At 34.1% G+C, this 18,083-nt stretch overlaps 1 protein-coding gene across 2 annotated transcripts; it reads right to left on the bottom strand.

Moving 5' to 3' along the window:
• Positions 1–6,436: 6,436 nt before the first annotated feature.
• On the bottom strand, positions 6,437–10,265 carry LOC149379659 (2-oxoglutarate (2OG) and Fe(II)-dependent oxygenase superfamily protein). Of its 2 annotated transcripts, none has more exons than XM_089602416.1 (2): positions 9,387–10,265; positions 6,437–6,935 (listed from the first exon to the last, which is right to left on the bottom strand). In XM_089602416.1, the coding sequence occupies exons 1-2, from the start codon at positions 10,086–10,088 to the stop codon at positions 6,582–6,584; spliced, it is 1,056 nt and encodes a 351-aa protein (XP_089458542.1). In that variant the 5' UTR covers positions 10,089–10,265; the 3' UTR covers positions 6,437–6,581. The 2 variants fall into 2 exon arrangements, with proteins under 2 accessions (XP_089458542.1, XP_089458543.1); XM_089602417.1 differs by having other exon boundaries at positions 6,655–6,789.
• Between the last annotated feature and the right edge of the window lie 7,818 nt (positions 10,266–18,083).

The following is an 18,083-nucleotide window of genomic DNA, read 5'->3' as shown; positions in this document are numbered from 1 at the left end:
AAGATATACAACCAGATAGTTTCAGACATAAGAAAAGGGAAAATTAATTAGGCTTAACGTAAAATTACAAATGGCATGCATCAGCCGAAGGTATACAATTAGGAAATTTCAATGGCTGAAAAATATGTGAAGAGATAAGATAGCTGAATTGAGTCATGTATTTATTTATGGAAAAAATTGTCAAAATAGCCATTTTTTTACAGTCAAAATTAAAAATTTTGACGATTATTATAAATAATTTATCACTTTAAAAAAAAAAATCTTTAGGTCAATTTTTTTTTTTTGAAATCAGATTAACGCATATTTTGACTATTTCACTAAATTAAGACAAACTTTGATTATTTTGTAAATTCATAATTTTAAATTGACTATTTAATTACGTCACTTTTTATTTATTTATGGATACCACTAACACGTCTGGCATTTATTTATTTATGGATACCACTATCACAGTAAATAAACATAATAAATTATAAATTTCTACAAACATGGTCATGGAAAAACTACTGAATTAATATCAACAGTAGGAAAATTTGTATTGTAGTGTCAACCAAGAGGTGCTACAAAATAATTAAATAGAAATTCGACAAATAGAGAGAATCAAGCAATAAAGGAAATTATTGCACTTTGTTGGTAAAGAGAAGACTTATATATGTGAGTGTGAGTGTGTCGCTGAGGCAACTCAATAAAAATTGTCTAAGTTCAGCGGTTATAACTTATACTTGGAACTGTGATGGTCGGCTTTATAGAATTCGTCGTGTCACGTGAGAGCTATATATTAACAAACAAACATACAATAATCGTACCTATATCTTTTGGGTATTTTCTTGAATTTTTGGTTCGTCTTTGCCTAGAACTTTCTAGCAGAATAGTGAGAAGAGTATTGTAAAGTGAATAGTGAGAAGAGTATTGTAAAGTGAGAGTTTCAAAATATATGTTGAACAGATCGAAGAGTTTTTTTTTTTTTTTTTGCCATGTCTTTCCAATTTCATCAGTTTTCAACTATAATTGGTCAATCTTTTATTTTACAATAATAGTCAATCAAATCTAATTTATTAAATTTTAATGATTTATTGTTCCTCGTGTATTTAAAAAAATTTGCCCTTTTTATAAAATTGTTGGAAAAAATTACTTAAAATAATGCGAAATATAATTTTTCCTAATTTTGTTCTACACAATTAAATTCAATACGGCAAATCAATAAAACCAAACACCAAGTGAAGTAAATAAACAACACACAATCAACACAACCAATTTTAGCGTAGAAAACTCTCAAAATGAGAGTAAAAAGTCACGGGACCCGTATGAAGCTTAAGAAACATTCGTTAACAATATAATAGGTTCACCAATGTCACCTTCAACACATAGAGGTTCATCATCATCATCATCATCAACAATAACATCATCATCATGAAAAAGATGACACAAAAAGAGGAACAATCTCATCAAGTAGTGCAATACCAAAATCAGGTAATTAGAGAGCAAATCGAAAAGGTCAACACCACTAGAAACGACGAGCACGACGCAATGAATTTTTCCTCCCAAATTTGAGCGAAAACAAACAACATTTAACTACTGAGTCTCTTGTAAGGTGTCCAGATCCTAACTTTTTTTTCCCTTTCTTCTCTATTCTCTCTCCTTTTTCTCACTCGGTTTGTTGATCGTTATTTTTCTTCTCATTCGCTGAATCCCAATATCAACAAGCACGCACAAAATTGAAACGCGAGTTTCAATATGCTCCCTTTTCTTTTCTTTTAATCTCAATATTCTTTCATAATTTTTGCAAATTATGACTATTAGGCTAGCCGCCTATGTTTCTATTTGAGTTTTTTTTTTAAGTCAATCACGGTCATGACAAATAAGTATTATTTGAATATAATAAATATTAATTTTAATTATATTATTTTATAAACAACCTATGCTGGTGTCTAAAATTTTGATAAGTATTGATATTTCAAATAATTGTAAAATAACTATAAGTATATGTGTCGTTAATGGGTCATCCCTATCCCAAACCCTAGCTACCAAAACTTAAGCTTTCAATCTTTGGTATCATTACCTCCTATAGGATACAGAGACTCCGGTGATCTTGACCAATTGAGGATTCCCTACTTAGAGAAATATACATTTTATCTTTATTTTCTTTTTCATGTTTTGTTTTTTCTTTTGATTATGTTTCAATAATTCAAATTTATTAGATCTGGTTTTTGTAATGCCGGATCTTTAATCAGAGCGGTTTTGAATATTTCTTCATATCTGAATATCAGATCTAAAATATTGTTTTCTTCGGACGTGGATCTCAGTTGGACAAGACTCCTAAAACTGTAATCTGCGACAGTCAAAGACCGGTATTTTCGCTCGTGATTCCTGTAATAATCTGATATTACTGGTTACTTGTATAGACGGGTAACTCACATGTTATTTTGTTGTATTTATAATTGTTTGTGGTCCACTTTTCATCTTCTTATTATAGAAATTTTTGAATTTTTTTTGCGTTATTTTTGTAATCTAAGCGTTTGACTTTTATCAATATATCTATTTGAGGAGCCATTTATCAAAAATAAAAATGGGTCCTATCTCCCGTGCATAATATCGAAGTTATTAAGTTAGTCAAAATTCTTTTCCAGAAGGAAAAAGCGTTGGTCAAAATTCGTAATAATTTGATGAATTGCTAAAACTCTCGAGATAAAGGATATCGCAGAATACAGGCTCATCTTTCTCCGTCCTCAACTACTCTCTCAAAATCCAGCCCGAAAAAGAAACACTATCCTCTCAAAATTATTGAATATTGATGCATCATTAAGTATGATCTTAATCGTTGTAATAGGTAGTTTTACGATCCAGAACAGATCCAAATCATTAGTCACTTTTTGTTTGAGAAAAGTAGAGACTAAGTAAAGCTTTATATATTGGGCAACAAGCTAGGCAACAATAATCATCTTCATCTGTGTACTTTGCTCCTTTTGTGATGGTTTAGCTTTGCTTTCATTCCAAGTCAAGGAAACAAAATATTTTTCAGATTTTATTTTAATTATTTGTGATATTTTATATTTTCATAAATACTAAAATGGACAAATTGCTCTATAATTATTTGACAATTAAAATAAATAGTAATTGATCTACTGAGAGCATAAATTGATAGCTCATGAAACTTCAAATTAACCCACAATTTTTGTTAAGGAAGTATCTACTATGTGCCCATTTTCGATATCCGCGGAAAAATGAAATATATTTCTGCCCATTTCATGTGCCTAGTTGCGTTTGGCTGCTCAATATTTAAAATTAAAATAGAAAACAAAATAAAATAGTGAATGGCATAAATTATAAATTAGAACTATAAGCCTTTAACATCAATCAATTTCACAACCAATAACCAATGGCACAATGTCTCAATTAATACTTCACTTCACTGAGTAACAAAATTTAGAAAAATAAAATCAAATTGTCGCACTCAATAGTTGAGACGAGTAACGCTGGCCGGTTTCATTGGTATCATAATGAATATTGGGGAAAAATGTGTATATATATATATTATGAAAAATGGTACCGATATTCTTGTCTCAATATTATTGGTGAAGTTGGACGGAACATGAATTCCCGTTACTCCTATTTAGTATCATTTAGTGTTTTTTATTTTATAATTTTTGTTTTACTTATATAAGCTACATTTAGGTTGAAATATTAAAAAAAATTAAAAAATTGGGACACCCGTCCCAAAACCATAAATTGGGACACTCGTGAAAATACTTGATTCCTAGATTTTCGATACCCTATTTTATGATTAGAGTAGCCTCACTTTCCTCAAAATATAAGACGGACAATACTACTACAATTTTGGGCTTCTACAACGGTACGCGTACCGTTGTAGAAGGATAGGCTCCTACAACAGTATGTGTATCGTTGTAGAAGCATCTACAATGAATAGCATACCGTTATAGTACTTTTGCAAATATTGAAACACTTGCCGTGGCGATGTATTTTTCTCGCCGCGACGAGATCTTCTACAACGGATATCTATACTGTTATAGGAGATTACTCGTTGTAGGATATCTCGCCGCGGCGGGAATAATACATCATCGCTGCGAGATATCCAACATAAACAATAAAATCTCGCTGCAACGATGTATAATTTTCGCTGCGGCGAGATCTCCTACAACGATACACGTATCATTGTGTAATGTTTGTTGCGATTTTTTTTTTAAATCTCGTCACCGTGTATCAGCTTCGTTGTATAATATCATATTTGCACTAGTGGGGATCAAATAATTTCATTTCTCATGTTTTATAATGGCAACTTTAAAGACTAGTTCTTTTAAACATTGAGTAGCCACCGAGGAAAGTTGGCCACAACTTATGATATATAAACGCTTAATGTATACCGTGATTTCCGACTTCGCCAAAAAAAAAAAAGGAGGTTAAAGTAAACGACATGACGTTTCTTTCTCCGATGTATGGATAAAATATTTAGGAGAATATATTAAAAATAGAGTTTTTAAAATAGTGCTATTGCCACATGCATGAGTTGAGAGTCATCGCTGATATACATCACATGGATCCGACTTTTGTAACAGTGCGACATTCAGCCTTAATTATCAGCCTGCCGCTAATGAAGACAAGACGAGGACGAAATGAAAGAAGGCATGGACTAATACTAGCTAGATAGATAGATATTTGTAGATAGTGTTAGTTCTAAAGACTTATTATATACAGTGACGTGACGGAGGCAAAAACTTAATTTAGATGGTACACAAAAACATTTGAACAAAATTAAAATTACAAAATATATAATTAAATTATTTAATTCAGTAAAAAATATTACAATTTGACGACGAATTCTGAAATTCTAAAAATGTTGTATAATAACTTTATTTTGCAATGATAGAGGCATAATTTATTATTAATTGTTAAAATAAAAAAAGTAAAAGATAATTTTGGACTTTCACCAAACATATAATGTGTACGGATGAATTAAAAAACTAAAATAATGTAAAATGATAATAAAAAATGCACATATATTCAAATTTAAAAGACTTGCTTTGGTAACGATAAACTAGTAAGTGAATATAGTGGAGATGATAAAAATTGGAAGAAGAAAATTGTAGGTATTTAAGGAATATGAATAAACAATGACAATAATGGAGTTATAAATGCTTTTTCTTGTGCTAAAAAATTTATAAATAATAAAGATTTTTTAAATCTGGATAAACTAACAGTTGAGAGTGATGAAAATTGGAAGAAAAATAAAATTGTAGGTATTAAGGGGTTTTGTGTAAACAATGTAGATAGTTGGGTTATAAATGCTAATAGGGTCCTTTTTTGTGCTAAAGATATTTATAATATCAAAAGTGTTCAAAAAATTGGAAGCAAAATAAAATTGTAGTTATTTGGGAGTTTTGTGTAAATAATAAAGATTATAGAGGCATAAGTGCTACTAGGGATTAATAAATACCAAAAAATTAATTTGTTTTTTTTAATAAATACGCTAACTATGAGATTCTAAGCTTTTCTCCTTAACAAGTTGAGCTATTATGGCTAATAAAATTGAGTATATAGCGATGTCGCTGTTGAATTTTGGACTATCTATGACAAGCAACGTCGATGTCCGGCGTCAGGGACGGAGCTATAATAGGCCGAGGGTGGGCTCAAACCCCACATTAATTTTTTTTTTTTTTTTTTTTACCAAATTAGCCTTTGATAAGCTTCTCTGGCTCCGGCATCACTAAAATTGTTGTTGAAGAACATCGACGATATTTTAAAGTAGCTTTCAATAGTGCATTTACGATGTCCCGGAAGTATTTTTCTTCTTGTGGTGGATCCTTGGTTATATTTTCGTGGAACACAATGCTGGAAATTGGTTCTTTTCAGAGTCCGGGAAGTCTTCCAATAATGCTCGTTAAATTTATAACTAGACCAACGTACAATGTACAATACAAATACCTGCTTATTTATTGAAATTTGAAAAAGTACTAAGTTTTTCTAAGCAAAACGTTGTCATAGATATATGACGCGAACACAACTTTAAACTAGTGTGTGGGTGGAGGTGCATGACTTCAAAAAGAACAAGGGCTTTTATCTTCTCTATCTAACAAATCTGTGGACGTATACAATACATACAATACAATACCGGCTTATTATTTGAATAAAGTTTTTTTTTTTTTTTTTTTTTAAGGAGAACTCGGCCATAGATATGTGATACGAACTGACAACTTCAAACTAGTGTGGGTGACTTGAGGTACCCCAATTGCTACTGAAAAGTAATAGTTATATATATATATATATATATATATATATATATATACCGGTGTAATATGTAGTTTGTATACAAGACAATATACTAGCTCCAGTTTTATATAGTTGGATCAGAATAAATGATTAAAATGTTTCAACAACAAACCACCTCATAAACCATATATATATATACTAGCTCCAATTTCTAGCAAAATAAATGAAATAAATCAACATGAAAAAGAAAAGAAAAAAAAAACAAATCAAGGTGTGAAACTCTCTTACGTGAATCGACGATAGATCGATCGACTTGAAAAGGCATGCATGTAAACGTTCGTAATATACATATATAGCTACTACACTCTGATTCGGTGTCTATCGAGAGGATCTTTGAGCGACAGTCTGTCGTGATAAACTCTCCAAGCGTAGTCCTCAAACGAAAACGAGTTGAACATACTCTTCTCTCTCTTCCTCATCGAATCATCATCATCATCTTCTTCTTCTTCTTCAATGATCATTTCTAAAGAACCTTCATCGTGTTGATGCTTTGGTAGAGGAATATTACTAAGAAGAGGACAAACATTGGTGTCACTATCAAGAGGAAGAGTTATTAAAACTGTAATTGATACGCTTCGAGAGTTGTCGTCATTATTTTCCGACCATACAGTTGGTCTTCCTCTCACTTTCTTTAGCTTTCCATTGCTCCAAACCTATATTACAACCCATTACATATATATATATATATATATATATATATATATATATATATAGAGAGAGAGAGAGAGAGAGAGAGAGAGAGAGAGAGAGAGAGAGAGAGAAGGATGGAGCCATAAATTTCGATGATGGAATATTTTCATCTTTTTTGTTTTATTTATGTCGTGATTAACCTCACACAAAATATATGATAATTTTTCGTCGAAAGTATCTATTTTCTCGATGTTGATACTAGATGTGGTATTGGACTATCTCGATGAGCATCTTCAGATCTATCTGTTTATTCATGGAGCTATTATATATATGCACATTCACTAATCTATAAAATTCTATTTTATTTTCTTCTCCTTATAGCATATATAATATATATATATATATATATTATCATTACTATAATATGTATTTGTTTTATTAATTTATTTTTATTTCACACTATATATGACTATGAGGTTGAAATGTATGATGTTATTTTGCTCACTAGTTTATTTTAAGAATCAATATTAAGTGGAAGAAACTCAGGATTAAAACTATATGTTTTTAAAAGACTTTTAATTTAACTTCTCCTAATTGCTTTATGTTTGTCTTATATTTCTCAATGTTTTTTAAGTACTAATTACATTTTGTATACACAATTCTACTTGCAATATAAGAGACTAAGTAAGAAATTTATTTTAGGGAGCTAACATAATGTTTTTTCAGATGATGTATCGTAACGAAACAAACATTATTTTAATCCACAATATTCAATAAAATTTTAAGGAAGGAGATAATTTAAGATAGGTTTTACATGATTGAAATTGGCTTAAAATAGGGTTTTTGGTCAAAACAATGATGTCCTATTATTACAAAAATACCATATAGCAAAATCAAACTAAATAATAATTAGCTAACTATCTATTTTAGGTCATATGAATAAGAAAGTAGAAATATCCGAGCTGCGTCATTTTAAAAATATATATTCTTAAAAAATATTTTAATTCTCATTCTTATTTTCATAAAATCTCTTTTTATAATTCTTTCTTTGATGTTTCTAGTTTTATTTGATTGATTTATTTACTATTTCAGGTTTGTTCATAGATTTATTTGAAATAATAGTGTAATCATATGAAAATATTTAAAAAAATGAAATATTTGAAAATAGAAAATTTAGAGAATTGACATCTTCAAATAAGATATTTGTGGACTTTGCTAATAAATAATAATAATAAAAAAGAAGAAAAGTTTTATTGAGTTTACCATACATATACTATGCCAATAGATTAGGGCTATGTGTCCATTTTTTATTTGACTCAAAATAACAACTACCAAGCACGCTTTCTAGATAGCTACTAATCAATGCAGGCCTTTCCTAGGTACGACTTTGTATATCCGGTTGTGATTTTACTAGTTCAACAAGTGATAATAAATTAATAATATCATAAAAATACCATCTTCTATATTAATAAAAATCATTCTGTATAACATTTTTTTTTTCTCAAATATAAAACATTCGAACCAATTTCATACCTTTTTTTTTATTATTATTATTGTATTTTAAGTTTTTTCAGCACAATCACGATCTAAAAAGGTAACATAACTATATGTGACTAATAGAGATGGTGATGTGGCATCGATAATATGTTATATCTGTTTAGAGTTGTCAGAAGTTTAAACTAACCTATTTCTAGTAGAGGTCAGTGTATAAAAATAATGTAAGAAATCAATAGATCTTTGATGATCAATTAATGAAATTTCACATTCTCCATATTCGTGTCCAAATACATTTCCCTTTCTCTCCGTTTAATGACGAACCTAAGTTACATTTCACGTTCATTTAACTTCTAGATGACTATAATTATTTCAACGTTTCAAATCACAGATGATAATTTCCACTAACAAGCTTATCAAACGGGTCCATTATATTTGCTACCAACACAAAGTGCAAATATTCACTGGCAAAATTATTTGGGCGGTTTTTTTTAAAGTGCTGTGTTTCAATAATTTGCTTGAATTTAAGATGATGTCGCGCACTATTGGGCCAGCTAATCGCTAGTTAGAATTTATCATTATTTAATTAAAGATAGACTCAAGACTTTAAAAAAATATATTTATTCTTCTTTTTCTTTGAAAGCTATAGTTTTAGCTTATATCCAAATTATTGGCTTCCATTTCAATCCATGACTAATATAACATATCTTTATAATGTGATTCAGAAAATAAAACCACTTACGTCTTATGGATCTACTCTGTTTATAATTTATGCTTAAATATGCTTGTATATACACATAATTGATGTATTAATGCATAATATAATGTAACATTAAAACTATTTTTTTAAAAAAATCTCAATCATTAATATTATCAATTAAAAAAACTATCCCTCTAAAAAAATAAAAGCAATTAAAAAAATAGTATATAGCCAAACATGAAGATAAATTTGAAAAAAGAGATAATATAATAAGGCTTACTTGTGCAATGTCACCAATGGTAACCAAGATCGAGTCAATCTCTGGCTGAGCCGTGATCCAACCCGAGTCGGCCAATAGCGAGCACTTCCGGGCGCGGATTTGGTACTGCAACCCCACCACATAAGGGTACAACCCACCCGAACACACCTCCTTCTTTCCAGACCCCTCCTCCGACAGCCACGTCAGCGTACACAGCCCGCCCTTATCCTTATTCTCGAACCCTAGAAGCTCCACGATCCCCAGCCCGACTCGCTCCAGCTCCCGAGTCAGCTCGCCCAGCGCCGGCAGAGCCGACTCGGCCGCGGCGTCGACGCAGAACGACTCGGCTTCGTCGTCGTAGCCGAAGGGGAAGACGTTTCTCGGGAAGCGAGACTCCTTTTGCTCCCGAGAGAGGTCGTCGAAGAGCGACAGAGCTTCCGACTCGGCCGAGTCGGCGAGTCGCCGCGAGTGGGCGGCGGCGAGTTGGAAGAAGCCGTGGTGGTTCGGGGGGAGGGAGTTTCCGGAGAGGGAGGGACACGCGGCGGGCTGAGGAGAGGCGGCGCGGCGAGGGAGAGAGAGGGACGGAGGGAGGCGGTGGAGGAGGCGGGTGAGGGTGTCGGCGGCGGCGGCGGTGGAGAGGAGGGAGGCGGGCTGAGATGATGGAGTTGGCGGTGGAGCTGACGTGGCACCGCCGTGGAGTGGGCTTTGGGCTGCGGAGCTCATTTTTTTTATATTTTTTATTTTTGTGTGTTTCGTGTGGAAATGGATGTTTTGATGGAATATTGTTTATTTATTATGTAAGTAAGAAATAATAAGATCGAAGAAGAATATGTTGGTGCACGTGTAATGTGCCTGCTTTAGGTTTTGATTACCTTCGCACGCATGCTAGAGAGAGAGAGAGAGAGAGAGATGAATTACGTAAGTTGATGAATCATATATGGGTTCTATAGAATATAATTAATACATTATAAATGTTCAAAAAAATTACGCATCTACTCGAAATCTATTGTTAGAATTTGATAACGCATATATACTTTTCAAATTAGTTTAAGAAATATTTTTGTGTGAACACATAAAATACAAGTAATTTTTAAATATATACACCTTCATATTTAACCAAACCTAATTACCACAATTTCATTCTATTTATTAATTACTAACTATAAGTGTAAGTACTGCGGAGTTCTTATTATATATATATATATATATATATATATATATATATATATTCGAAAGATATGATTATTGTAGTGATTTTAGACAGTTATAGAGGATTAGTTGCTTCCATGAAAGGGTGAAAATGGTCTATTATTGGGAATTAGTTTGCGTGGGGTCGGTCATGCTCATGACTTACCTAAAGCACTGAAAATTCTCAAAACAGTCGTGACTAACCTAAATTCAAATAACCGGAATGATTAACTACGCCCTTTTTTGAATGTCACGCACACACTATATCTTCTAATAATACTAAGAGCCAGTGTTTTTTTTTTTTTTTTTTTTTTTACTGTTCATAAGCCAATATTTAATCATCATATAATTACTTTATTGTATCTCTCTCTCTCTCTCTCTCTCTCTCTCTCTCTCTCACACACATAGTACTGCTGATTAATCTTCACGAGTGAATTAGTGAAAGAAAATATGGGCAGAAGGGAACAGATGAAATCAGAGTGATTTTATTTTCATGCGGAAAAAAAAGTATATGTGTGCTACACATGTATGTGACTGTGAGTCTGTGACTAGGCAATAATTGAATCTTATCTCTTTTGTGGTGGTGGAAAAAGAGGAATCCTCTCTTGTATTTAAAACACGAATGATGCGAATAGAAATTCAATAATAGTAGCCTGAATATCTTCAATTCAATGAAATATTAATAAATTTAAACAGTTTTTCATAAGGATATGATCAGTGTGATATGATCATATGATTAGAAATCAAATTAACCTTGAAATTAAATATTATTGAATAATAAATAATAAGCTATAGCATTATTATATGATCTTTTATTATAACACAAAAGATCATGAATTATTTTTCTCGATGTAAATAATTGGAAGACAAAGTGATTGGAAAATGGCAATGAGATCAAAATATTTATTTTCTTAAAAGTTAATATTAGAAATAAGTCTTCTCCTGCTCCGCTCCGGCAATCACCGTCCTCGACTCGACAGGAACTCAACGCCATGCTCTCGGACCCTGGCTCCGATCAGAGACCGCGCGTGTTTCATGCTTCGACGGACCTGCAACACCCACGCCTGAGCCTCCAAGCAATCGCGACGCGTCGACCTCTGCGAAAGCCTCACCGCCGAGAATTTCGCGTCCCGTTCCCGTAGATTCTTCCGCGATCCGCCTCAATCGCAACATCCCCAAATCTTCGATCCAAATCCCCGAAGATCGCGCGTCAATCCCCCTATCCCCATGAGATATCTCGCCGATTGAAGCGGGATTGAAATCGCCTCAAATCTCGGCCCCAATTCCAGGCGTTGAGGTCGTACGAGGAAATCGCTCGACAATTCCTTTAGATCGTTATTCAGAGTCAGACTTTGGGCCTAATTTTGACAAGCCCATATCAAACCCTGAGGGCTTGTTAGACTTTGGGTCAAATGGGTCAGCTCAGGACTCATCTACTGCTGCTGAACAAAAAGCCCAAGGGAAAAAAGCCCAAATTTCTGAAACTGACCAGCATCGCCCCACTCCCATTTTTGGGCCCGTGCCACTGCTCGTCGACTCGTCCACAAAAAAACGCAGACTGCTGTCCAGGGAGGTTATGATTTGCAATCAGCCCGGCCAAGGCAAGCTAGCTCGATCTCAGCGGAAATACAAAGGTGCGAAAGGAAAACATGGAGACCTCAAGGACGGCAACGACCTTATCGAAGTCATGGTTTTTGAATCACCGGGTTTAAAAACCCCCAAAAGAAATGGCTCTTTCGAGGGCCAGCCAAAAAGCTAGTTCTCTTTTCGGAGGGCGAGGGAGAAATCCCGTCAGATGTTTTCGGACATTTTTGTTACTGTTTGTCTCTCAAGAGTTTTAGTTATCTTTTATGATTACTTCGTGCTCTTTCTCTAAACAGTTTCAACTATTTGTAGGAGTTTATCTCCGCTTGAATTCTGTATTCAATCTTCGTTAAAATCATCAATAATACAGTTTTCGTTTTAAAAAAAAAAGAAATAAGTCTTCTTCTTTTGATATATAAATCATAAATGCCAATTAAGCTGTGATTAGTGGTCAAATTATGTTTCTATGTCAATAGTGTTAATTTTTTTTAAACTATGTGTCTCTTTTACCAAAATACTATTAAAATGTACAAATTTATAATCTAAGTTTTTTATTTTTTGTAGAGATTTTTTTAAGCTCTTTTTTCTCATGGGTATATAATAGTATATGTATAATTAATGGTAGAATTATGTTTATATTTTCATTTTTCATTAATATATATATATATATATATATATATATATATATATATATATGAGGGGGTAATTAATAAGTCACATATTTATATTTAAAGACTGCTAATTTAGTCACTTTTTTTAAGGAGCAAATTGAAACAAGATACACAATTCAAGATGAAATTTGTAAGTCATCCATAATATAGATAAGTAAGTTGATAGGCTTGTATTATAATATATAATTTATAAATCATCGTGATTATATCCTATATCAGAACAGAAAAATATATCACTATTCTTATGCTTATAATCTTATTTCATGGCTAATTGATACCTGTTAACGCCGATTTTGGGTCAACACTTAGAACCGTCCGTGGTTCGATCTAGGGCCGGACCCTATGACCGCACGTAGGTTGGGTGTGGTGAAATCTTCTCGTCTCGTCGTATTTGCCTCGTCGGAAAGAGGTTTCCGGTTTCCCGTCACTCTATGATTAGTTCACCTTCGTGTTTTTCGCGTTCTTCGCGTTCATCGAATTCTTTGGGTTCGTCGTGTTCTTAGGTTCTTCGCGATCTTCAAGTTCTTCACGTTCTTCGTATTCATCGAGTTCATCGTGTTCTTCGGATTATTCGCGAGCTTCGGGTTCTACGCGTTCTTCGTGTCATCGAATCTTGCGGGTTCATCGTGTTCTTCGGGTTCCTCAAGGTCTTCGGGTTCTTCGCGTTTGTTGAATTCTTCGAGCCCTTCGGGTTCATCGTGTTCTTCAGGTTCTTCGTGATCTTCGGGTTCTTCACGTTCTTCGTGTTCATCTCGTTCTTCGCCTGAAAAGGACAAGAAACGTGAACTAGGGGGACGCGGAAGGGTTTCCCCTGGCGCGCGCTCCGACGCTCAACATTAGCCGTGTTGTATTTCGTTCTTGGTGAACGATTTGTGTTCGTCTCTACATTTTCTAGAGAGAGAGTCGTATTGCGTAGAGTTTTTGCAAGTTGAGCCAACTTCCCTTGAGAGTGAGTAGTGGGGGCTATTTATAGGAGTTAATGAGTTTGGTGGTGACGGATGGGTGGTAGATGGCCGAGTGGTTGGTCACTTACTTTTGGTGGCCGAGTGATTGGTTACTTCCTTGACGGCCGGGTGGTTGGTCATTTTCTTTGGCGGCCGGGTGGTTGGTCACTTTCTTTGGTGGCCGAGTGGTTGGTCACTTTCTTGGCGGCCGAGTGGTTGGTCACTTTTCTTGGCGGCCGGGTGGTTGGTCATTTTCTTTGGCGGCCGGGTGGTTGGTCACTTTCTTTGGTGGCCGAGTGGTTGGTCACTTTCTTGGCGGCCGAGTGGTTGGTCACTTTTCTTGGCGGCCGGGTGGTTGGTCATTTTCTTTGGTGGCCGAGTGGTTGGTCACTTTCTTGGCGGCCGGGTGGTTTGAATGACGATGGTTTCAACACGTCGATAGTTAGGTCTTGAACTTGGTCAATTCTTGTCGTTTTTGCTCTCGGGGTGTCGTTTTTACATTGTTAAAACGACGGCATAACAATACCTATGATAGAATTAACACCAATATTTCCGAAACATAATAAATTTGAACAGAAATGCCATATATACTGGAGATAATATATATATGTTACATTCACATATTATCCCAAAAAGCATGTCATCACATATCACATATCACATATCACATATCACATATCAACCATCTTTATTACCGATCTGATAAACGAAAATTTAAAATATTAAAATGAAAAGAAAAAACAAAAGCAAATTAAATATTCTATTATTAATTTATTACCCTCCTCTGGCGGCGACACTGAGATTCTGTTATATTTTATTATTCCATGATTTCATCAAAATATTCGGAAGCCTTTTTGCAGGTTTATTGGCACTTCGCTGCTTTTTGTCGTCATGGAGGTAGTGCTGGTTACAGATTTCACGGGTTTTATTTTTATATTTATATACAAGACCAATACGTTCGGGCCTATGCAGCCCTTGGGCCAAAATCAGGCCGGGACTGATTAGTTTTTGGGCTAAGCGAAGTTGACCCAAAGTCTTGATGAGAGAAAAATAATCATCCAAAATGATGAGAGAAAAATGGAGGGATGGATTAAAAAAAAAAAAACGAAAGTGATCGATTATAAATTTTTAATAAGCTGACTAGTATAATGTAAAAAAAAAATATTATAATTCATCTCTTTGTTGTTTGGTATAAATAGAAAATGGAGAGAAATGATTGATATTTAACATACCAAAATACTATATTACCATTATCCATACATAGTAATTATATTAATGAATGTTATATTTGTAATTTACTCAAATTTTTTGTTTCCATACTTTCATATCCATCCATATTACAAAGGATAGATTGGCCCCATGAAAAATCAATCCCTCATTATCTTTATATCATGCTTTCCCTCATCTTTACCAAACAAATTTAATCATTCTATTTTAATTCGTTCATTTTCTTTTCTTCCTGCCAAATAAAGACTGAAAATCAAAATCAATACCATTTACGACTAGATAATAAAGGATCTTCACCATATATTACAAAAACAGAAAGGTATATTTTTATCAAATTTTCAATTTTAATTCATTTATAAAAATTAGATTCCGAGCGAACAACAAACAACGAGAACATAAAACAATTTCCATTAAAAATCCAATATATTTGAAACAATGGTAGTAAACTAAAACAATATAATTAAAAGCCCAGACTCGCATAGCCCACTCTTCTCCATTTCCTTCCACGCGTGGGGTGCACGTGCCTGAAGCCTCCTCGCTCTTTTGGCCGCCCAGATGACTTTTCTACTCGCCCAAGAGCATTTTCTACTCGCCCATGACACAATTTTGACCCTTTTTTTTTAGCTAATCTAGGCTGGAACCACGTATATCTCATATCTCTCAACCCAACTCAAAAATTCTATAAACACCACCACCCCTCACCATCTCTCAATAAATTCTCAACCAAGGTAAATTCATGCAAAATTTATCTCTCACTTCTCTCTTTTGATTCTTCTCCCACAATAATATTTGAGACCAAAAACACAAAAGATGAATAATCTACTTTTATTCTCTTTAGAATGAGAGAAGAAATATCCAATCTCTCTCAAACACTTTCTCTCGCAAACAAAAGATAACTAAGCGAAATTATATTATATTTCTAAAAGTGTCAAAGAGCTTGAGAAATCGATTGTCATGTTCTTCACTTAATAAGAGGAATATCCTACCACACACTTCACATTTTCTCTTTTATTAGGAAATCTCGACGATGAACTTACTTCTGGTGTGAAGTCGAGCGAATAGTGAACTCACTTCCGGTGTGAAGTCAAGCGAAGGCGAACTAACTTCCGACATTAAGTCGAGTGAAGAGCGAACTCACTTCTGGAGTGAAGTCGAGCGAAGAGCGAACTCACTTCCGGCGTGAAGTTGAGCGAGCAAACTCACATCCGGCGTGAAGTTGAGCAAAGAGCGAACTCATTTTCGGTGTGAAGTAGAGTAAAGAGCAAACTCACTTCCGGTGTTAAGTCGAGCGAAGAGCCTCCACTACCACCACACTTAAATCTCTTTCGAGAACCATGGATTGGGGACATTTCTAATTTAGACCCCAAAGCGTTTTCTCTTTTATGGCTTCAAAAGGAGTTGATTTATGCTCATTTATCATATGATTCGAAGGTCTTTCGGAACTCTCGATCATTCGAGTTCTTACCACAATTTTCTTTGAGCATCCCGAGCCTTAAAAAAGTGACTTCGGGCCCATCAAGACATGACACACGCATGACCAAGTCCGCTCACGCCACGTGCCCTTGAATGTTAATCGAAAAACGCATTAACATGTAGTTTATTGAAGGTATAGTTTTTTTTTCAAAAGTAATGAAACGTATAGTTTTGAGAAATCACTCGATCTAAGACATGTAAAGCGAAAATTAAGAAATAGTCAATTTCATTCTTTAATAGAATAACCATTCAAACGTTGTCGGGGAGGTTTAACCTTTACATTTTACTAATTTATCTTTATTTATTATTATTATTATTGTTAAATTCTTTAGAATTTCATTACTAAAAATTTAAAAAGGTTTTTGTTGATTTTTTTTTTTTTTTTGTAAATAATAATTTAAAAAATAGTTTAGAAATTTTTTTTGTAGTTTCAATTTTGAATTAATTTTGGTTCCTCTTTTTTAGCTCATGTCGTTTCCTGTTTTTTTAAACAACAAATTCAAATGAGTTCAAGAAGGATAATAGGAAATATTTCTTTATAATTTTTTTGTGTTTACAAATTATAGTTACTTTAATCAAAACTAGTTTGTTTGTTTATACTTATAGACACGATAATTTTTTTTGTCGAAAACGGAAACAGTGAGTACAGTTATTGTTTTCCTTGCTTACAAATGGAAGTGTTTACTTTTACAAAGCGTAAACTTGGTATATTGAATATAATATTTTTGGCAATTTCTATTTTTATTTAAAATATAAATTCGGCTTTAAAAGAATTAAATAGTAAATGGTAAACTGATTTTGTATGTAAACTTAACAAACTAAAAAATGAATGTAAAGAAGAAGTTAACCAACAGTCAAAGTGTAGAATATGGTTACAGCAAAATTGCCTTCCTGGATATGAAAGAAAAAAAAAGTGCGAACATCGTGAGAATGACTAGCGATATAATAAAAATGAAACCACTGCTATTATTTTGTAATGATTAAAACTTAAGTTAATTATTTTGCTTCATTTCCCTATATATAAAACTTGATCCCACATGTGACTTACATCTCTCGGCGTGAAGAGCAACAAGATGAGCTTTGTACCGTTCCACGGACCCATCTGATTTAGTCTTGATCTTATATACCCAATGAGAACTGATGGCCCTTCATGACGACTTTGAGAGATTGCGTGGTGCGATTCTTCACCACAACCTTCTTCCTTCTATTGAATTTGTGGTCAACGACCTGCTGGCCGTGCTGCCCCGTACCGTTCTCCTATTGGAAGTACGCCCATGTCATCACTCCCTCTGGATAAATGTGCCTTCTGTAAAGAGAATGGACATTGGAAGACTCAGTGTCCGAAGTTAGGTAGGGACATAGCACAGCAGCAGCAACAACGCCCACCACAGCCTTAGTCTCGCCCGACGGCTCCATGGGTCCCTCGTGCACCAGCTCTGTGGGCACCTCGTCAGACACATTCGCCCTCCAACGACGTTGCTGCCCCATCTGTGGACCCGTATATGTTTGAGCAGTTCCAACAGTTCATTGCATCTCAGCCTCATGCCATGTTAGCCTCTTCTTGTAAAGGTTTGTCCTCATCGTCCCCCAGGTATACCATTCTCCATTTGGATACTTGATTCGGGTGCCTC

This window comes from Urtica dioica, chromosome 12 (assembly GCF_054948205.1).
Source record: "Urtica dioica subsp. dioica isolate 48M chromosome 12, U.dioica_male_clone48M_v1_H2, whole genome shotgun sequence".
NCBI classification, from domain to species: domain Eukaryota; kingdom Viridiplantae; phylum Streptophyta; class Magnoliopsida; order Rosales; family Urticaceae; genus Urtica; species Urtica dioica.
Note: the sequence above shows the minus strand (reverse complement) of the source record. Positions and strands in the feature narration are given on the sequence as shown.

Excerpts from the sequence above, each read along its gene's own strand:
- LOC149379659 (XM_089602416.1), bottom strand. The coding sequence starts at position 10,088 with ATGAGCTCCGCAGCCCAAAGCCCACTCCACGGCGGTGCCACGTCAGCT. Across the intron at positions 6,936-9,386 it reads CCATTGGTGACATTGCACAA|GTTTGGAGCAATGGAAAGCT; the intron begins GTAAGCCTTATT and ends GTTGTAATATAG.